This window comes from Eurosta solidaginis, chromosome 4 (assembly GCF_040869045.1).
Source record: "Eurosta solidaginis isolate ZX-2024a chromosome 4, ASM4086904v1, whole genome shotgun sequence".
NCBI classification, from domain to species: domain Eukaryota; kingdom Metazoa; phylum Arthropoda; class Insecta; order Diptera; family Tephritidae; genus Eurosta; species Eurosta solidaginis.
The window spans coordinates 173,715,833-173,738,786 of NC_090322.1; the positions used below are offsets into that span (position 1 = coordinate 173,715,833).

Here is a 22,954-nt window from a genome sequence, read left to right on the forward strand (position 1 = left end):
TCAGAAACCCTGATCCAAAAAAGGACACGGTTATGAAAGAGTATGCCATCATAAAAGGTAACCCGTTCTATGAAGTGCCCGGACACAAAAATGTTAGCTAGTCTTGAAAAAGTACCGGGATCCAAAACAGTACTCGATCCTGAAAAAGTACCCGGCTTTAAAAAAATATCCTGTTCTAAAAAGTACCCGGTTCTCAACAGATTCACATTATCAGAAACAAATAGTTTCGCATTTTTTGAGAAAAGCTTCATCGGCTTCTTATCGGTAACAATCGATACCGACAAGTTATTGTTTTATTATGGGTTTAATATTGATAGCAAATTACTATCGTCAAATTTCGCTCTGTTATCAGCTTGACATCGTCTTCTTATTGTTTCCTCATCTACTTGTTATCGAAGGGTTACACATGTGTCATCTAATTTTTGTCTTGAATTTTCATCGGCAGTTGTTTCATAACAAACCGATTATGGCAATATGATAAAAAAATTGTAAGGCATTGAGATTGATAACTTTTCGATACCAAATCGATAAACCAAATCGATAGCTTTTCTACACCAAATCAATAGCACGCCGATAACAAATTGGTAACACTCCAATAACAAATCCATAAGTTTCCGAAAACAAGTTCAATTCTTTTGGTAACATATCAATAACTTCTCAAGTAATCGATAGCTGTTTGATAACAAAGCGATAAAACTCCAATAAGAAATTGGTAATAATCCGATAACAATTTGATACCATATCGGTAACTTTTGATGATAAATCGATAACAAACCCATAACTCGTGGATTAAAAATCGATTTTGTTTAATTTATTTTACTTTATTTTTATTCATTTTTTTTAAATTTATTTTTAATCTGTTTTTACTTTATTTTATTTTATTCGTTCGGAGTCGGTATAAAACATCCAGGTTCCTTCCCCCCAATTTGTAAGAGAAACTAAAAGGAACACGACGCGAACTGGAAGAGACGCTCTCCGCGTGCGGAAATTGCGCCAAATATTTTTTTTATTTGATTTTAGTTTATTTTAATTTAATTTTGTTTTATTTGATTTTAAATATTGTATATTTCTTCTTTGTTTCCAGGGCTGTGAAAACGCTACGCTCAGAACTACCATGGTCGGCAGAATCTTAGAACAGCAGACTTCCCAAGGAGGGACGCGTCACTCTGGCACAAATTCGACACTTATCCAGAATCAACTCCGACATACGCAATGTACCATCATTTGAATTGCAATGTAGAAGCAACGCCTCTACAGAAACAACCCTATTTGAACTACAAATTTCATATAACTTATTGGCTGGGGCGAAGTATAGCTATAACAAAAATATAGACCACCGCGTGTTATCCCCATTGTGGTAAGGGGCTAAAAAATGTTTCCCTGGCAGTCGGGCTAGTAACAGAGGTGTTAGTACCGGAACGCACCACGTTGATACCCGGAAATGGTCTGGCCACATCCGCAACACTCCCCTAAACCTTCTGGGAGTATTTTTGCGGGTACAACAAACAAAATAATTGTGAAGTGCCCGCGCGTGCATCATTGCGTTCAGTCGTTGAGTCAATGCAACGAATTTAGTGACTGCGTCCAATATTGCTGTCGGTGGCGACGCGCTCATCCGGGCTTAAAACACTCTTTGGCGTGAATGTATGGACCATAAAAGTAAAAAAAAAAACTTTAAAGGATATTTATGATATGGTCTAGTCAAGTATTGACGGCTCTGTCTAGAAAATTTCAGCTTAGAAATCTATTTTGAAATGTTTACTATTTACTTTTCCTGTTGGAAGACATAACATTTCCCTTTGACTAATCAAGTTGGACATGACTTTTCCGGTTGACCATAACTTTTGCTCTCCATCAGGCAGCGTACTTACACTTTATACCAAGGCCACATTTTTTCGGCAGTCGTAAAACCCTATCTTGATGTCAAGCAGATAGCAGCGCTCGTATGACTTCAAGTTTATCGGCGGCCACAGTGATTCGTCCCTCTCAATATGCTCAATCGAGTTGAGGCAAGGTGACGCGCGTCTCCCTGTAAAGTATGTTTTCATCCTATGCGATGCCTGAGAATACGGTTTCAAAAACGGAGTTCACAAATCTTTACTATTTGAAGGAAGCCGTTGACTTTTTATACAGCCAGCTGCTGTTCCTCTAGATCTTTTGGTTGTGTTGTACATAATATGGGGCCGGATGTCATCTTTGCAGAGTTACAGGTCGTTGGTAGGAACTTAACTTCCTCCAGTGAATTTTTTGTGGATCGGGCGCCCATATTAGTGAATCGGTGCTCGCTCTCTTGCTGCCAACGTTGCTTATATTGCCCACAATGCAAGGTGGAATATAGTAAGGATTACACATGGCCGATATGGTTGGTGGCTCCCCACGTAAAATAATTACAGAAAAAAGCGAGAATGTCGTGAAAATATGTACTATATTTGTAATTGAATTTAAGAAATAAAAATTTTTGGATTTGAATATGAGCCATCAAAAGGTCATATATCTATAGAGACAAGCTTTATGGCTCACAATGCGCATACTAACTGGACACTGCCTTCTGGCGTCGCAGAGCAGATGTAGGAGGTGCGGGGTCCTTGAAAACGTCTAGTATTTGCCAAGAGGACGTAGTTATTCTGTAACATGAGTTTTGGTGCCTTATATGGGTTCTTACGTTGTGTCGTCAAACAAATTGTGGTAACGCTATGGACGCACTCAGTCAATGTAAGTCCTTCATTCGCCGGCCAGTTCAATCTAACTGCATAGTACTAAAATCGTACCAATTGTTTTTCGGCTTTCTTCGGTCGGTGTTTCTTTCCACATGGATGAGAAGGCACCTCCATGAACAGAACGTGAGATATGGCGCACATACGTTCGTATGAAAATTGGAGTACAATCAAAGTCCACAGCAGTAGAATAATCCAATCTGCCAAGAGAGATCTGCGATACTCGCATAACTTCAATCTAAATACTGGCACAGGCTAACAGCTTATTCGTCTAAATTGAAAACGCATATTGCGCCTGCACGGTGGGAAACACGTCTTAACATACTCCTTCAAAAAATGTCTTAAAACTTGGAGATGTCTTGCCCTAAGGTTATCGTTAGCCGATCTCGAAGACGGTTACACAGGCTGATTAAGGCTTTAAAAACTTGTAGTTGTATTTTCACTTGAAAACTCGTTATCTAAATTACCCCTGCCAGATGTCTATTTAGCTTAAACCCACAGTATTAAAGAAGGTGTTGCAGTAGACTTAGAACCTTTATCAGACCAAGCTGCTTTCTTATATATGTACTCATAAATACTTCCTTAACCGCGAATGCGAATGATCCTGACTGTTAAAAATATTGTGCTAATCCGAAGCTATTGTGGGGCTTGCTTCTTTCTGACAGCTACAAGAAGCCTGACAGATCCAAATTTTCCTTACCTAGAAGTTAAAGAAAGCCGAAGATTTCGCAAGCCTTGTATATCCTACTAGGAGCTCAGAAATTAAAAACAAGCAACAGCGGAAACAGTTGTATTAACATTGCGCCTAAAAGTATGCCAAGTATTAACAGACTGCGGAAACAATTCTGTTTCATGCATTGTATATCCTACTACGACAGCTGAATATAGTGATCTTGCTTTGATAGAATTGGAATCCATATTTGTTTGCTTCTGTAAATATGCTGTCCTTTTTTTACTACCTTTTTTTATTCTTTGTCACATCATTGCAATTATTTTTTGCATTTGTCTCCAACTTTCTACAAATCTTCGATAAAATCCAGATAAAAATTAGAAAATTAATCAATTAAAACTATTATGTTCACAGATACCTGGTCCTCAACACAGTAAGCTGATTCATGCAGCTTCGTCTTACGGGTAAATAAGGAGACATGTCCGCAAACACTATGAAGAAGTTCGGAATCCAAGAACTGATCCTATTAATCTAAAAAAGAACGAAAATACCCTCACCATTATCCATGAACGGTCGCTAAATTCTTAGAGTTCACTGCCCAATTCTCACATAAGAGGAAAGTATACCCCCTTAAAGACTACCAAGTCACCCTTGCTCAACTTCGATCTGAATATTGGTGTAGGTTAAACTCTTACTCTTGGTGGCCACCGTGGTGTGATGGTAGCGTGCTCCGCCTATCACTCCGTATGCCCTGGGTTCAACTCCCGGGCAAAGCAACATCAAAATTTTAGAAATACGATTTTTCAATTAGAAGAAAATTTTTCTAAGCGGGGTCGCCCCTCGGCAGTGTCTGGCAAGCGCTCCGATTGTATTTCTGCCATGAAAAGCTCTCAGTGAAAACTCATCTGCCTTGCAGATGCCGTTCGGAGTCGGCATAAAACATGTAGGTCCCGTCCGGCCAATTTGTAGGGAAAAATCAAGAGGAGCACGACGCAAATTGGAAGAGAAGCTCGGCCTTAGATCTCTTCGGAGGTTATCGCGCCTTACATTTATTTTTATTTTTTTTTTTTAAACTCTTACTTATCCAGAACCAACCCTGATATACGTAACGTTTATTTATATTTACCTATGTCTCCATCAACCATTTTTTCATTATTATAGAACCATCCCCTCTAACACCAATGTCTTCATGTTCCAACACTGTTGATAATGCCAGTCTCCTTGTGCTTAAGTAGAGGATATGGGTGGAAATTCGTGAGTTACCACAGCTATGAAACAGGTTCAAGCACGAAAGATGAAGATAATTTATTAAATAAGGCACCGAATAAGATGGTTCCTCCTCAAAATTTAGTATGGTATTTGATGTTTACCTAAGGCTTCTTGACATAGGTCCGCAGACTCAAAAACTTTATAAAAAGAAGTCAGGACAAATTATCATAAAGCAGTATGAAGCGCACCGTAATATTCCATGTTCTCGAAGGGCAAATTGATACCATTCCTATCGAGTCAGCAATTTAAGGTGGACGTTGTCTGTCCGTCTTCTGCACTGTCATTATCAATGAATTGCGGACGGACGCAGTTTTTAGTAAAATACTTAATATTTTAACAGGTCCTCAGAAACGAACGACAAGTGACACCGGAAACGGCTTGTTGTACTTTGCACGTAAAACTATGCTTCGTTATTGCAAAATGTTGCATATCATTTTACCGTGCGTATAATGGACCGTACGCATAAAACTAAAAACTTTTCTCAGACACGAGTAAATGGTGGACATTTTTACTTAAAACTCTAGTCCGAAAGTTTTTAATGCTTAAGACACAATGGCGCATAGTCATAATCAAAATAAAATATATTTTAAATTTAGTTGCAGCTTTTTGACATAATTTTCGATAAGCTATGTGTGAAAAAAGCTGCAGCTAAATTTAAAACCTATTTTATTTTGACTATGACTATGCGCCACTGTGTGTGTGATGGTAGAAGTTGAGGTAGATCGATATATTCTTGAGCCCGAGGTATTGTTGGACAACGTGATAATTTTTTCAATAGTAATGCTGAACAATTTCAATAAACTGCGTACATACCCAACATAAATTCGGTAATTGGAAGTTCTTTTAAATTTTATTTTTATTATTTTATTTTGACTGAATATATTTTCTTTATTGATGAAACGTGAAATCTCTGATGAATAAAAGAATTTTGTAAGAAGTTTCTAATATGTTACGTAACAGACAGTTTTGTGAAAAATGCCATTTCGATAAACTATTAGACACTCTTGTTGAGATAGTTTGAACACTTAGTTCTTGGCAAAGTTTCTTCTGCCCGTTGCGTAAAAGAAAGTTGTTTGTTAAATTTCACGCAGCTTAAGTTTGTGGACAGTTGTTTATAGTTTTCTAGACTAATAAAATTATGCTTTAACCAAAGTGCTAAGTTTTTGCGCCTAATAAGTTATAGCCGTAGGGTAAGGATATCGGTTCTGCTGGTAGTCGCTAATCAAAGCCTCTGCCGAACAAAATACATGCTGACAGAAACTGAAATAGAGAAGGGCATAATTTCCTTCTTCTTACTGCAAATCATACAGACGGCTACAAGTTATTGAGAACACCTTATCGGAGACTGAGAGGAGGATCACCCTATCTCCATTGTAAGATCGAAAACTCCCTGTCTATAATATTTTTCAAAAACGCCCGATTTCAGAATTTGTTTTTGGTTTTGCTCAGATTGGGCGTTTTTCGAAACGACATCGGAAATAGGGTGCTATTCCACTCAGGAGTTGTTATATAATACAATAATTAAAATGCCAGTTTTCAAGTTGTAGTCAGAAAAGTACACTAAAGCATAGTTTATTTCTGTTTAGTCTACGTTCAAAACAATTTTCCATTTTCACTTCCAATTGAATTTCGAGGAACATTGTATTTTTTGATAATAATTTAACAAAACAATAGTTGTTTTTAAAACTTCTAAGATTAATGTAAATATTTCTTAATTAAAAAAGTTAAAGCTCAAAGTTTAAGAAGCCTACCACAATTATCTATTTATTAAATTTTATTATCACAGAAAACACTAAAAAGTTTTAGCACACAGGCTGAAATTCTATCCTCCCCGAGTGAAGATGACTGAATGTAAGATGCTTTATTCAGTTTTTTTTTGCTGTTCTTATTGTATAAGTATACTTATTTAATGCAGGTTTATAAGTCTCAGTCCCGAATGTGTTTTATACTACAGACTCGACTTTTTAAGTAAAAAGTAGTTTTTGCTACTCAAATACCCAGAAACCAGTGTTTGAAAATGTTAAATTTTTATGCGTAGGGTTCATTATACGCACGGTAAAATTATATGCAACATTTTGCAATAACGAAGCATACTTTTAGGGGCAAAGTATAACAAGATGTTTCCGGAGTCACTTGTCTTTCGTTTCTGAGGACCTGTTAAAATGCTCAGTATTTTACTAAAAGGGGCGTCCGCAATTCATTGGTAATGACAGTGCAGAAGACGGACAGACAACGTGCACCTTAAATTGCAGGTTCTATAGGAATGACAAGAGAAGCCATGGATCAATTTGCCTTTCGAGAACATGGAATATTACCGTGCGCTTCATACTGCGTTATGATAATTTGTCCTGACTTCTTTTTATACGGTTTTTGAGTCCGCGGACCTACGTCAAGAAGCCTTGGGTAAAGATTTCCAAGGAAATTTTCATTTGATGAATTATCTTCATCTTCCGTGCTTGAACCTGTTTCATAGCTGTGGTAACTCACGAATTTCCACACATATCCTCTACCTGAAGTCCAAGGAAACTGTCAGTATCAACAGTGTTGGAGCATGGAGACATTGGTGTTAGAGGTGATGCTTCTATAATAATGAAAAAAATGGTTTGTGGAGACATAAGTAAATATAAATGAAACACGTTACGTATATCAGGGTTGATTCTGGATAAGTAAGAGTTTAACCTACACCAATATTCAGATCGAAGTTGAGCTAGGGTGACGTGGTATTCTTTAGGGGGGTATACTTTCCTCTTATGAGAGAATTGGGCAGTGAACTCTAAGAATTTAGCAACCGCGCATGTATAAGGGTGACGGTATTTTCGTTCTCTTTTAGATTAATAGGATGAGTTCTTGGATTCCGAACTTCTTCATAGTGTTTGCGGATATGTCACCTTATTTACCAGAGAGACGAGACTGCATAAATCAGCTCCCTTTTTTGAGGACCAGGTATCTGTGAACTTAATAGTTTTAATTGATTAATTTTCTAATTTCAATCTGGAATTTAACAAAGTTTTGTAGAAAGTTGGAGACACGCACAAAAAATAAATGCAATGATATGACAAGGAATTAAAAAATGTCGTAAAAAAAAGAGAGCATATTTACAGAAACAAACAAAGATTCCAATTCCATTAAAGCAAGATCACTATATTCAGCTGTCGTAGTAGGATATATAATGCATGAAACAGAATTGCTTCCGTAGTGTGTTGTTAATATGTAGCATACTTTTAGGAGCAACTGTTTCCACTGCCGCTTATATTTAATTTCTGTGCTCCTAGTAGAATATACAAGGTTTACAAAATTTCGTTCTTAAACTTCGAGGTAAAAAAAAAATTTACATAACCGCAATTACTTGGGGTGTGTGTCTACACGACCGATGATATCCGTAGCTTACAGTTGATCTCTCTATTCGGCACAACAACGTAGCTCTTTGGTTAAAGCATAATTTATTAGTCCAGAAAACTATTAGAAACTGTCCACAAACCTAAGCTGCGTGTAGAAAACAACTTTGTTCTACACAACAGACAGAAGAAGCTCGGCTGCCAAATGGCTAGATCTAAGTCCCAAAACAGCCTATTAGGTAATGTAACGCAAACTTCTTACAAAACACTTTTATTTATCAAGGATTTTAAGTTCCATCAATAATAAAAATATATTAATCTCAAACAAAATGCAAAATCTTTTAATTCCAAATTTCTGTTGGGTATATATGCAGTTGGTAGAATTTGTTCAGAATTACTATGCTAAAAGTTATCGGCTTGTCCAACAGTGCACCGTGTTCAAAAATTCCCAGGTCTTGCGTACCTTCTACCCCTTCTACCAGTAGCATGGATATTGTGTCTTAAGCATTAAAAGTTTGCAATTTTTCAGACTAGAGTTTTTAAGTAAAAGGTGGTTTTTGCCACACAAACGAAATGTCCACCTTTTGCTCGTGTCAGAGAATTTTTTTATTTTTATGCGTAGGGTCCATTATACGCACGCTAAATTGATAGCAACATTTTGCAATAACGTAGCATACTTTTAGGAGCAACGTATAACAAATTGTATCCGGTGTCGCTTGTCGTTCGTTTCTGAGGACCTGTTAAAATGTTCAGTATTTTACTAAAAGAGGCGTCCGCAATTCATTGATTGAAAGACATACAACGTGCTTCTTATATTGCTGATTCTAAACAAGAGCATAGTTTAGACAAGAGCATGGAATATTCCGGTGTGATTCTAGCTGCGTTATGATGATTTGCACTGGCGTTAAAATCACCCGATTTGCCAGGTCCGCGACACTTTATTCCAAATTTGTTAACCATTAGGCTTCAGCCATGGAAATGAAACAATTGCAAAAACTCCGTGGTGCCAAAGACCACGCAAACTATTTCGAGGCTCAATTAAATAAAAACCAGTTGGAAGTCAGCTCCTTTTGGAATTAATGTCAAAACACTGAAATCAGGATCTGATTACGAACACAACGAAGGAACCCTGCGAAGTAATGGACCTTGGAACATCACAGACTTTAGAATAACCTGGGCTCATATCTTCTGACAACCATGAGCTCGATAAAACACTTTCTTATATAGCAAGAGGGTATATCTTGTTTTGAGTAAATTTATAGCATACATTTTTGTGCATTTTGTAATGCAATTGCTTCCGCTGTCGCTTGTGTTTAAATTCTGAGCTCCCATTGGAGTATGCAATGTTCGCAAAATGTTTTTAAAATTTCTAAGTAAAATTTGCATCTATCAGATCCGTATCGCTGTCAGAAAGAAGCAATAGTTTGAAACTAAACAAAATATTTTTAACGTTGAGCACCAACTTTAGTTGTGTTCTCTGAGCACCTATCCGATGGCAATTTCTTCAAAACTCTGGAAGCAATTTGTTTTAATTTTGGCTGTTTGGTGGGGAATAATCTGAGAAAGGCAACTCTTACACTAACCATCTGTTTTAGACTTTATTAAACCGGCGGTTCAGGCTTCTGTAAAAGTGGCTATGAATGAAACTCATTCGGCTTTTTCATGATTCGCGAAAGTACACGTAGAAAGGAATTAAACCAAAACCGTCACTATAACCGTTTGAAGCCTAGCCCGAAACCTTTATTTTGATTCGAGAAATAACAACACTGCAGCCTCTTGAAACTGGCTCCCATGGATTTTGTGAGAATTCAAAAATCAGCTTCTTGTGTTACCTCATTTGATAACTATGAAACAGGCGTTATCAATTTTTCCTGAAACCCACAAAAATAAGTTTTAACAAAAATTATATCTGAAATGTTTGAATTATGTATCTTCTGTTTATTCAAATTAGATACATTAAATTAAAAAATGCTTAATCCCTAGATAAATATACGTTTCCATCAGCGAGTTTTTCGTTTTGTCCTCATTCACCATCAAACAAATCGCTTCTGCTTCCAGTTTTGCGTAAGCAGAACTTACTGCGCGGGTGTTAAGGCCGATGATATCAATGTCGTCAGTATACGCCAGTAACTGCATGTTTTTGTAGAATAATGTTTCGGAGCGATTAAGTTCTGCAGCTTGTATTAATTTTTCCAGCATCAAATTAAAGAAATCGCGCGATAGGGGATCACATTGTCTGAAACCTTGTTTAGTTTCGAACGGCTTGGAGAGGTCCTTCATAATTTTGATCTTGATTGTGTTGCTCAACGTCATTTTGCATAGCCCTATATGTTTTAGGGGAAAACGAAGTTGAAGGCAGTTTTAAAAGCGACGACGAGGTGATGTGCCTTTCTGTTCTTTTTACGCGGGCTTTTTTGGCGGATTGTGAAAATCTGACCGATGTCAAACTTACCAAATCTTAAACCGCTGATAAGGTCCAATCAGCTGATTTACGGTGGTCCTTAATCTTTCGCACAACATGTTTTACAGGTCCTTATATGCGAGACTAAGAAGGAGAGTTTGTATTCTTGTGGACTGGGCAAAGAACACTTAAATTACAATTGTCAGGCATGCACTCGTCCGACCATATATTTCAAATAAACTGATGCATGCGCCAAGTATTTGAAAGACTCCGCAAGCAATCCATCATCGCTCGCGGCTTTGTTATTATTATTTTTTTCTGGTTATTGCTGTTCAGACTTGGTCATAATCGGGTGGGGGAACATTTATTCCATCATCAGCGATTGTGGGCTGTGATTCATCATCTTCCCTGGGCTTTTCATCGCTCTCTCTATTTAGGAGCACAGATATGTATTCTTTCCATAATATAAGTGGAGTACTTATCGACATCGGTTACCAGATCGTCGTTTACACTTTCACAGGAGCCCCGGGCTTAAAACCTTCTGGCTGTCACCGGCTTTTGGAAAAATATTCGGACGTTATTTCTGGTGACTAGAAGCTCAAGCTCCTCGCACTTACGCCTTTCTGCCTCTGCCTCTTTTTGTGACGTTCGCTTTTAAGGCAGCCTTGTAGGCAGTGTCCTTTCTTTCGGTTGCTATGCAGCATTCTTCAACGTACCAATTTTTTTCCCACTACTCCTGCATTATGTCGGGTTGATTTGTGCTCCGCAGAGAGCAGGTGTGAGCGCCGAGTTGCGAAATCATTGGCAGTCTGTTGCGATTGCGATCCCTGTAAACAAAAATTTAAATTTATATTAATAAAATTAAAAGAATTGAAAGAACTATATGCTAATACAATAATAACCACATTAGTATGTTTGTATATGTATATACATATGTTTATATCTATATGTAACTAGTTTTTAATATATATTTATGGATTTTTCCATTTGAAATCGCGCCTGAGCATCGAAGATCTTGACACCACAATAGAACCGAGGGCTGTTGCAAGAGGACAAAAAAGGCAGAACACAGCTGTATACCGACAGTTCCAAACTAACGGAAGGCGTCGGGTTCGCTGTTTACTGTGTCGATCCAGAAATAAGTAGATCCCTAAGGCTCACGATGGACAACACTGGGTTCTGGTGGCATATGCCTTTGGGTTAGGCCTTGTCAGTAACAGCAGATGTAGGAAGTGCGAGGTGCAGTAAAGAAACGGTTGAACACGTTCTGTATTCGTGTTCTGCGCTCGCGAACTCAAAGCTTCAGCTACTAGGGGTGGCAGATCTCGAGGCAGTAATTAAGCTGGGCCCTAGTAACGGAGTTATTCTATAACATAAGTCCTGGTGCCTAATGGGTTTTTTACTTTTGGTTGTCAAACAAAATCTGATAACACTATGGACACATTCAGTCTATGTGAGGTCTTTATGGAGCGACTAGTACAACCTTACCTTGCGTTTGAATCGACCAATGATTGGAATGAATACTTTTCAATTTTGTCTGAATATAGAAGAATTAATAACGTTCTATATGAGCTGACCTGTCAAGATCGTTTTATTTTTGTTCAAAATAAAGTTCTTGACCGACCAGTTTAATGTTCACGGCACTTTTTCACACAAGTTGAACTATGAAAGGAATTGTATTTTGTTGATTTTTGATAAATTGTGCTATCCGTAATATTACTTCCTTTTTTCTAATCTCGCATTATTACTCAGCCTAATACTTTAAAGGCATTTTGTGCCAACCCATGACGCAATAAAACCAGACAGGTGAAATCTCCCCACATGACACTAACCATCTCTTCAATTGTAATGTGGAACCAACCCCTCTAACACACCTCTTATTATGGCCCATCCCTGTTGAAACAGCAGGTTTCCTTGGACTCCCGTTAGAGGATATTGATGACAATTTGTGATCGGTCCAACCTATTGGATGGGCGAAGCACTGCTACAACAACAACAACAACAGGTGAAGTCGATATTACAAAATGGAGTCGCATTTGACAAAACTCGCCATCATAAATTTAAGTGTTCTAACAATTCAGTTTTGATGTTATGATTTTAAAGATGTTAAAAAATTATTCAACAATAAAGTTTATCCCACCCATGACAAATATGCAGAAACTGTTTTTAGAATTGAGGGAGGCCGCCGAAGAGTAGTACACTGGCTTTATGAGATGGTAGCCAAACCGATTCTGCTCTATGGGGTGCTGGTCTGGTGGAGTGGACTGGACACGGCGAGCACCACACCAAAAGTTTGTGTCACCATGGCATGGAATGTTTATGATTAAGATTATCTGTGTCGCCGGTCATAGTGATATCTAGGGAAATTATCAAGCGGATCTCTTCGCCCGCATGGGGACAATTGACTCTGATGAAGATGGCTGCAGGAATTTAGGAATTCTACTGGCCACCTGCGGTCTGTTCCTGCATAGATGAGCCTTAGTGTCAGCTCAGCAAGCGTTCGGCGGACAGCAACTCTTGCAGGGTAGCAAGATTCTTCTGGCCGGAAATGAATGACAGGAGGTTTGTCGAAATGATTGGGCTCACTAAGGTTATTCTATCAGTGGTAATTGGGGTTTTGACAGGACGATACTGTTCACTGGGCACCCATTAGTTTTTTCTCAATATTCTAGAAACCCTATCCTTCTGCAGCTATAGGCAGCATGATGAGGTGCAATCACAGAGTCACTTTATGCTTGATTGCCCAGCTTTTGCCACAACTAGGCGAAAGTATTTTCGTTGCGACTCACTTAGATCTCTGGAGGATTTATCCAATGTTGAAATCGGTCTCATTCGAAACTACATACATATATCGTTGCTAGGCAGCGATTCTCTAAGTAGCTAGAGCTTACGCCACCTTCATGTTGTCTAAGTGAGCTGTCCTACCAGGGCAGTTACGATCTAACCTAACCTAAATATTTCACATACATATGCTTTTAAACATATATATAAATATGTACTACACATAGTTCATAGTAGAAGTTCCTATACATATATAAACAAGCAAGGAAGCCTAAGTTCGGGTGGAACTGAACACTACATACCCATTTGTACACTTGAAATGCTGTTGTTGTTGTTTATTTTGTGTGCTTAATAGTGTTACAAGGCTGCGCAATAATACATATACATATGGTTCTATTCTGAACTAATTTTTCTTCGAGTTATGGCTCCCGGAACATAGAAAATTGCTTAGTCATAAAAGGGGCGGTGCCACGCCCATTTTTTAAAATTTGAAGTTTTTCCTATTTATTGTTATAAATCCACTTGGGAAATGAAATACCATTGATATCAAGCTCTTTTTTGGCAAAGATATAGCTTATTTTATTCGTCCACGACCGTTTTAAAAATACTTTATATAAAAGTGGGCGTGGTCCTTAACTGATTTCGCTAATTTTTCTTCAAAGCATTCCTTATAGTAAAGGCAACCTCTGCCGAATTTTGTTTCGATAGGTTTAACAATTTTTGATTTATGATTAATAATATTTGTAAAATTGATTTTATCACAAGTGGGCGGTGCCACGCCCATTTTAAAAAATATTTTCAAGTATTTATTAAGAGTTTCAATATCAGTCCACACGTCAAATTTCAAAATTCTAGGTGTATTATTTACTAAATAATCATGTTTTTGTGTTTTCCAAAATGTTATATATATAAAAAGTGAGCGTGGTTATCATCCGATTTCGCTCATTTTCAATACCAATCTAATCTGTACCAAATTTGGTGAAGATATCTCAATATTCACTCAAGTTATCGTGTTAACGGACAGACGGACGGACGGATGTGACTCAATCAAATGTTTTTTCGATACTGATGATTTTGATATATGGAAGTCTATATCTATCTCGATTTCTTTATACCTGTACAACCAACCATTATCCAATCAAAGTTATAATACCCTGTGTACAAGTACGGCTAAGTATAAAAAGTACAGTATATTTATTATCAAATCGCCATAAATTGCTTCATACACATAAAGTCTTGCTTATGCGAAATATTCAAATTCAAAATTTGTTAATAACCTAATTTTTGAATTTGAAACACAATGTCTTACAGTAATAATTAAATAAAACTAAAGCATTTTGTGTGTTCTCTATTTCTCTCTCTCTCTCCCTCTTTATTCAAACACTACCCATTACCAACTTAATGAATGATGAAAATGTGCAGCAATTTACACTGACTACGCAACCACCATTTTGCGAACGTTACAGTGTTTACGAGGATTATCTAAAGACAATCAAGAAAAAAGAGGCGTGTACATTTTGTAAAAACGAAAGGAACAATCTCAAGAGAGCATACAAATCAAAAAACGTGTGCGTGCCGGCAAGTGAGATTGTTAAAACAACAACAACATTGATAATACAAAACGTCAATGACTTCCGAGCACCCAAAGGTAATTAAAAGAAAGAAATTTGCGTTGAGTACAAATAACAAAAATGGGATTACAAGTAGCCAAAACATTTGTAATTTTCATACAGCTTAAGCTAAATAGTGTTGTTGTTACATATATAGCCTATGTAATTGCTGTGTCTTATTGTTGTCATCAAGCGACGTTGAGTATTTATGCAATGGAAAAGTACGGAAACGCCTTTAAACAAACAACAGTTACTAAATTACTATTTTACTGCAAACCAAAAAAGGAGGCTAGCTATAATAACGGTATTAGAAGCGATATCAACCACAACGCCAGCAGCAACTACTACAACAACTACAATATTACTAATTACAATGTGCGTTTACAGCAAGAGCTTGAAGAACTGACAGAGCAACGTGAAAGTATTAACAGCAGCAATAACGATTTAAGGACGACAAGTTTTGCGTTGAATAAAAAGGTTACGTATACACCCCGCATCACCAACATCACCGGTCGATATCCGCACGAAAAGCATAAATATCAACAACAACAACGCAAGTTGAATAATAGTTAAAATGTGCGGACAGCATGACGTGACGTCGTTGAATAGTAGATACATACATATGTATGTAAATTAAGACAAAAAAAACTACAAAAAGCAAATACAATCAACAAGAAAATTAAAACCCAACGGACTTATGTGACAGCTGAATTAATTTGATAAAACAACTAAACGCAAAAACATATATATGTGTGTATATATATGTATATATCAGAAAGCAGATAAGAATAAACGCAATCAAGGGAAGTTAAGCAAGCAGTCAACGAAAACGAAATAAAAAAAAGAATAATACGAAACAATAGTCATAAAAAGCGTTAATTAACATTTGTGTACGTGGCAGCAAAAAAGGAATTGCAAAGAATCAAATTATCATAGAGAATGCAACGCCTGCGTACGACATTTACGCGTTCGCGTACACCAACGGGCGCTGAGATGAAAATGCAAAATAGTCTTGAGGTGCCGAAACAGGTGCGATTGCCTTAAGAATTTAATTTTCGAATTTTTTTGCTGTTGTGCTACTAGAATTTTTTTTATTGTGCCTCAATTGTCGGTTGCATGCATGTCGTTTCTTAAATAATTTTTTTTTGTTAAACTTAATTGGATGTTGCATGCAAACTTATTTTTCTTATATCTATAATATTGTTCTTTCCTTGTTTTTAATAGAATACAACACATAATTTGTTGAAACCTATCAACAAAAAAAAAAAAGCACGAAATTTTCTTACTGTTAGATCAACCAACTCAAAATCAAAATAATATTTAATTAACTAAAATAAAATAAAATTAAAATATTAAATATTTTGGGAAAAAATTTAAGCTACGCAACAATAAAAAAAATTGCTTCAAAAATGTTTCCCACTGAACACACATCCTCTGCCTTTTTGTTCAGGAAAAAAGCAGATTTGGTTCACAATACTGGAACGGGGAAATAAACTGAAAACAAAATAACATAGACAATTTAAAGGAAAAAATTATAATAAAATAACTAAATAAAATGCAACAAAATAAAATAAAAAAAGTCCAAATACATTTAATTAAAAAAAAAAAAAACAACAATTTGATAATAACAAAAATGTTAATAAATTAAGAGGAGATTAAAAAAGAAGGAACTAAATGGATAAGAATGAGAAAAGTGAAAAAATTATATGTTCCACTAATCTTAATTAAACAATCTTTAATTAAATTAAAAAAAAAATTACGAAAATATTATAAATTGAACAAATTTAAATTAAAAAAGGTTTTAGAAATTAGAACGATAAAGTAAAAAATAAAATATGATTTAAAACAAGTAAAGGTGTCTAAGTTCGGGTGTAACCGAACATTATATACTCAGCGTGAGCTTCAATTTACATTTCATTTCACATAAATTACTTTTCTACATAACACGTGGCACCTCCCGTTTAAAAAAAAAATGTCTCCCCATTTCCTTTTACAATAAAACTTGATTAGTGAAATATCATTGATTCAAAACTATTTTTTGCTAAGTTATATCTTATTATTCTTATCTACGACCCTTTTAAACTTGTTTTATATCTAAGTTGCTGTGGTCTTTACCGATTCCGTCCATTTTTACTAGAAATATTTTCTGCTATAGGAAAAATATGTGTACACAATTTCATTACGATATGTTAATTTTCCTTCGAGTTATGGATCCCGATACATAGAAAATTGCTTAGTCATAAAAGGGGCGGTGCGACACCTATTTTCAAAAATTTTAGGGTTTTCCAATTTAATGTTATAATTCAATTTAGAAAGTAAAATTCTATTGACACAAACCCTTTTTCGCTAAGATATAACTTATTATATAGGGAAAATTTGTGTACGCAATTTTATTACGATCCGTTAATTTTTCTTCGAGTTATGGGTCCCGAAACATAGAAAATTGCTTAGTCATAAAAGGGGCGGTGCCACGCCCATTTTTTTAAATTTGAAGTTTTTCCTATTCATTGCTCTTTTTTGCAAATATATAGCTTATTTTATTCGTCCACGACCCTTTTAGGTTTAACGATTTTTGATTTATGATTAATAATATTTGTAAAATTGATTTTATCACAAGTGGGCGGTGCCACGCCCATTTTGAAATATGTTTCCAAATTTTTATCAAGAGTCTCAATATCAATCCAGATGTCAAATTTCAACATTCTAGGTGTATTATTTACTAAATTATCATGTTTTTTGTGTTTTCCAAAACTTTATATATATAAAAGGTGGGCGTGGTTATCATCCGATTTCGCTCATTTTCAATACCAATATATTCTGGGTCCAGATAAGTTAGTGTCCCAAGGTCAAGATGGTGAAGATATCTCAATATTTACTCAAGTTATTGTGCTAACGGACGTACTGACGGACGGACGGACCTGGCTCAATCAAATTTTTTTTTCGATACTGATGATATTGATATATGGAAGTCTATATCTATCTCGATTGCTTTATACCTGTACAACCAACCGTTATGCAATCAAAGTTAATATACTCTGTGTGCAAAGCACGCTGAGTATAAAAAATATAATTGAATAAAGTAATAATGAAATACAGCACAGTAAAATAAAAAAGCAAGCAGCGGGGCATTCATATGACTAAGTGGTTACACTAGTAATACAGTATTAATGTGGGAGATTCGAGTTCAATACTCAGCTCCCGAGAAGTATCGAAGAAGTTAAATTCAGAAACATGTCCTAGTAACAATCGCCGTTTTTAAACTTTGCAATTTTTCCCTTATAGCAATAACAAAAACAATTGTATAAAAGCAATATGAGCATGTCTCGCTAATTAAATACAGACAAAAAAAAATATTTATGAAAATATTATGAAATATCTTTAAATTAAATTAATAATAAAGAATAGAAATTTATTTAAACAAAAAAAAATTTATTTAAAAACAGTATTAAAAAAATATTAATAATTTTTAATTTCAAGGCGTCGCTTTCGAACTTTGTAACGAATGATTGTCGCCTCTTAAAAAAAATAATAATTGAAAACAATAAATTAAATAAGGAATGAAACGAATTAAAAAAATCAGTCAAAACAAAATAAAGTAAACTTAACTAAAAGATATTATACTAAGAAAATAAAAAGTATAAACAAAAAAATTTAATGAGAATAAAATAACTTAAATAAAAACGGAAAATGAAAGTTTGGGGGACACCCTGTAACAATCCAAGATATATAAATAATAACACATTTTATTGAGACGAAATTAAAAAAGCTGAACTATGATTTAGCTTAAACGAAAACCAGCTAAGAGAAAAAAATCCAGAAAAAATTTATGAGAGTAAATTAAACTAAACTTTAATAAATAAATAAATAAAAGTTTGAGCCAAACTCCAATGATACAAAATAAAAAGGTAAACCACGAAATAAAAAATAATAAATACGAGTTGAACTTAACTTATCTAGAATAAAATATAGTATATTAAAAAATAAAATATAAAGAAAAGTAAAACAGTTCATTACAAAAAAAATATATATAAAAAAATCAATCAAAGTGATATAAACTAAAAGAAATAAAAAATAATAAAAAAAAGAAAAAAAATAATAAATAAAAATAAAATAAGGTAAACTTGAATAAAATATAAACAAAAAAAGATGACAAACAAAAATGATTAATCAAATTTTATTAAAACTGAATGAAATTGACTAATCTCAAATAAAATAAAATAAGGTAAAGTAAACAACAAAAAAAAAAGTAAAAAAAAAAAACAAAAATTACTTAATCAAAATAAAATAGAAAAATAAAAATCAAACAAAATAAATAAGTAAACAAACAAATTTTGAAGAAAACTGATCACAAACAAAGAAACTAAAATTAAATAAATTAAAAATAGGGCAAAATTAAAAGTAAAAAAATGTAAAAAGTAAAAGAAACAAAATTCCAATGAGAATAAATTAAACTAAGCTTAATTAAAATAAAAGCAAAAAAAAAGAAAGTAAAAATCCAGACAAAACTTAAAAAAAAATTATTTAAAGAAAATGAAATTGAAAAAAATTTTTTAAAAAATCAAAAAAAAAAAAAGAGAGCCAAGTATATAGTATAGAACAAAATAAATAAAATACAGGAAAATAACAAAGTGAGAAAGTGACAAACAAAAAAAATTATCAAAGCGAAATAATTTCAACTTAAATCAAATAAGAAATTAAGCAAACTTAAAAAAATCTCAGAAAAACTAATAAACTAAATAAAGACATAATAAAAAAGAATCAAGCAAACCAAACAAATTATAAAAGTGCATTCAAAATCAAATTACCTTAACTAAAATGAGTTAAAAAAAAATATGAAAAGAAAAAAAAATTAACAAGCTCAATCAAAATAAACTACCAAAAATATAAAACATGAAAAATAAAAATTTTTTTAAAATTCTATCAAAAAGAAATCACAAAAATTATCAAGCAAAACAAAACGGTAACAAAAAAGTTTAAAAATACAACAAAAGCGATTAAAAAATAAAAACATAAACTAAAAAAAAAATCAATCAAACTTAAAAAACTAAGTAAAATAAAGTAAAACAAAAATGATGTTGAAGAAATCGCAGGATATGGTGGCGCCTTATCCGCAAACTCTTTTGGTATGGAGAGAAGACAGACTCCAGGCCCCCTTTTGTTTTGCTCTATCAAAAGCTGCATTGCAGTCTACAAAGAAATGGTGCGTATCTTCTCCAGGACTTGGCATATCTTAAAAAGCTTGTCTGCAGCAGAATTACCACATATACAACTTATTTCTCAATATTTCGCATACCAAGGTAGATAGAGCCATATATACGCTACTAAGCAGACTGATTTCGCGAAAACTGATGCATCCTCTTTACCAACATTTTGACTCCGTGTTAGTACTCCTCGTCATTATTTCTTGGCGTTTACTTGTTTTTTAACCGGAATACTGCCTATCTAACCCAGCCAAAATCGGGTGGAGGAACATTTATTTCAACAGCGGGATTTGGGTATTAGTAAAAAATAGGAATTCTTTTTTTACCGAGTATCAACAACAATGGTATTCGCAAAAGCTCCGTAACATCCCTTATATATGTACGTGTGTGTGAGTAGCATACTAAAATAGTCCAACAACAACAGTCCTATTTAACATTGATAATAACGACATAGCATTTAAATGTACCGACACATCCTTTAATATGTTCCTCAACTATCCCCTACATACAAACAAATAATTATGGATGTGTTTGGATTATGTACCGCCCTTTTTGTGTTGATAAATATTTTATTATCTCTTTCGCATGAATTCTTATCAGCTGTATTCATACAAAATAATTTCAGAGTTGGATTTTGGGCACCTTTTTCCATTTAGATACCTTTACATTTCACACAAACATAGATATGTAAATATTACCACCTGAGATATTTAAAGATATATTTTCATATATACAAAGCTAATTTTCTTATGGGTTGAGTAAACGTTTTTCAGTTTGAGTAGGATTAATATATTTTTCACGTACTTTTGTGTCCCTCATGAGGCTAAACACATTTGGATTTTATGTTGAATATTATCATTCAATTTAAATTATTTATTTAAGTTATGTAGGTACATTTTAGTGATTTTTTTATATTCAACCGAGTAAGGGCTACGTATTATTTTATATCAATCTTGGCAATATCTTGAGGCATGGCAATTTAGTAACACTTTTAATGTTTGCGCGATTCGTATGTAGAAAGCGACTCCGCCTTTAGTTCACTTAAGGAAAATTACACGAATCAATAAAAATATCTTTCTTTTTTTAATATGACCGAAGTTAAGACTGTCCAGGTAGGTAAGACTATGACCATTGTGAGCGCTTCCCCAATAGTGGAAGTAGCTTGCTTGTTAGCACAAATGGTCTATTGGGATAAGGTATTCTTTTTCGGTGCCTAATAAGCGCTCCAGTTTACTTTAGATACATATTTTTATAACAGTATGGCCTTGAAAAGAACCCGACTTTCAGAGGAAAGTTAGGATTTTCAGACTTACCTCGACGTGGGTTTATTAAAAGCACCTAACTTTTTAAAAGTACCTCGGTGTTCTCTTAGCATCTGATTCAGATGTGATTGTGCAGTAATTTGTTTGCTTCACTAGCGTAATCGGCAGGCGTTGATGTCTTGCTCGAAAATTGTGTTGCTTACATTTAAGAAGTTGTTCTCCTTTTCCACTTTCGCTCTATCCTACTCTCGTCTTTACGCTCTTCTATTTCTCCTTCTTATTACTGCCCTTCCTTTAGTCCCTTTACCTCCATAAACTTCTCATTAATCTTCTCACTCCCATTCTCAAACCCATTTGCAATTCCACTCCCATTCCCACAAACTTCTACCACCACTCCCACGCCTTCTCCAATGCGACACCGCCATCCATTTAAATTTTCATTTCTTTCCCCTTCACCTTGCCCCCTCAATAACCATGTATATGGAATGTCTTTCCCTAAAATATATTTATAGTAAGAAAAATATCGAGTAATAACGAAAAGCTGACGTGAAAATTTCGTCAAGATCGGTTGAGAACTTTGGGCGCCCATAGGACACACACACACATCCATTTTGATTTAAAATATTAGTCTGTGAAGCTTGTAGCCTTTGTAAATCTTTCCCAACTTTGATAGGAAAACGACGTGATACATACCCCAAGAGTACGGCACATGATTAAGTTGTAAGCTCCCTACAAATATTACCTCCAGCCATTCTACGATCATTTTACTTCACATTTACAGCAAAACAGCAATTATCCCATTTGAAGCTTCGCAAAGGTTTAGAGCCCCATTCAATTTTAATTTCTGTAGCTAGCCTTGCTACTTGCCGCACCGCATTCGAAATGTATGTATTCTCTCCAATCTGAGTGTCGACAAACGCTTTGACAATAGCGCTAGGAGCCATATAGTAGGATACTGGGACAAAAGCTTTCTCGTTGCTCGATAGTCCTTAGTGTTGAAATAAGGCACCATCTATGAGTGCATTTGTTTTCGTACCTTGACTGGTTCCCTCATGTAGTAAACGCGCAATGCATATGCGCTGAACTCAATAACATTCCATCCAAATGAGAGCTATAGTTCCCAGATCAACACCATGTGAGACGAACTCTTTTCAAGAGTTGAAAGGGTTCTCTTAGCGTCACATTACTATGTCGAAACTTTTTTGTAGCCCATCATTATCATATTTGAGCTCTTTGTACCCCCTGCAATACCTGCATCGTAACGACTGTGGCTCTTTTTTCTTGCCCGTTAGGTATTATTTTCCACATAAAGAAAGTAGCATGCGAATAATGGTTACTAACAAATATAGGTCATTTTCACTCCACTTGCCACCTGCACGTGTTTGGCATGTTGTTGCTTATTGTTGTATTTATCGCGATGTTTTCGGTATAATTACACGAACACCTGCTACATATTTTTACTAGTACCTTTTGCATGTCTAAATATAACAAGCATATCCTTCTTTAACTACAGAAACACGTACATATATATTTGCGGCGACGGCCAATAACAGCCTAAGTCAATTTACAGCATTTTTTTCTTAGCTTTACGGACAGTTTTTGTTGTAGGCAAAATCAAAGTTTTCCTTTTTTTCTCGAAAGCGTTTCGACGCCATTTTGGCAACTTTTCCACACTTTAGTGCATTTTCTAAAACATGAAATACCTTAAATT

General features: G+C 34.9%; 1 protein-coding gene across 8 annotated transcripts in view; it reads left to right on the forward strand.

The window, feature by feature from the left end:
- The window catches only part of rdgA (retinal degeneration A), a 1,310,388-nt gene that overhangs the window by 870,357 nt on the left and 417,077 nt on the right, over positions 1-22,954 (forward strand). For 7 of the 8 annotated variants that reach the window (XM_067783802.1, XM_067783806.1, XM_067783805.1 and 4 more), the window contains one exon: positions 14,593-15,809. In XM_067783802.1, the coding sequence (XP_067639903.1) occupies positions 15,720-15,809 (90 nt within the window). In that variant the 5' untranslated portion in view covers positions 14,593-15,719. Of the gene's footprint in view, positions 1-1,077; positions 1,660-14,592; positions 15,810-22,954 lie in introns of those variants that run through there. The other variant, XM_067783803.1, reaches the window with a different exon arrangement.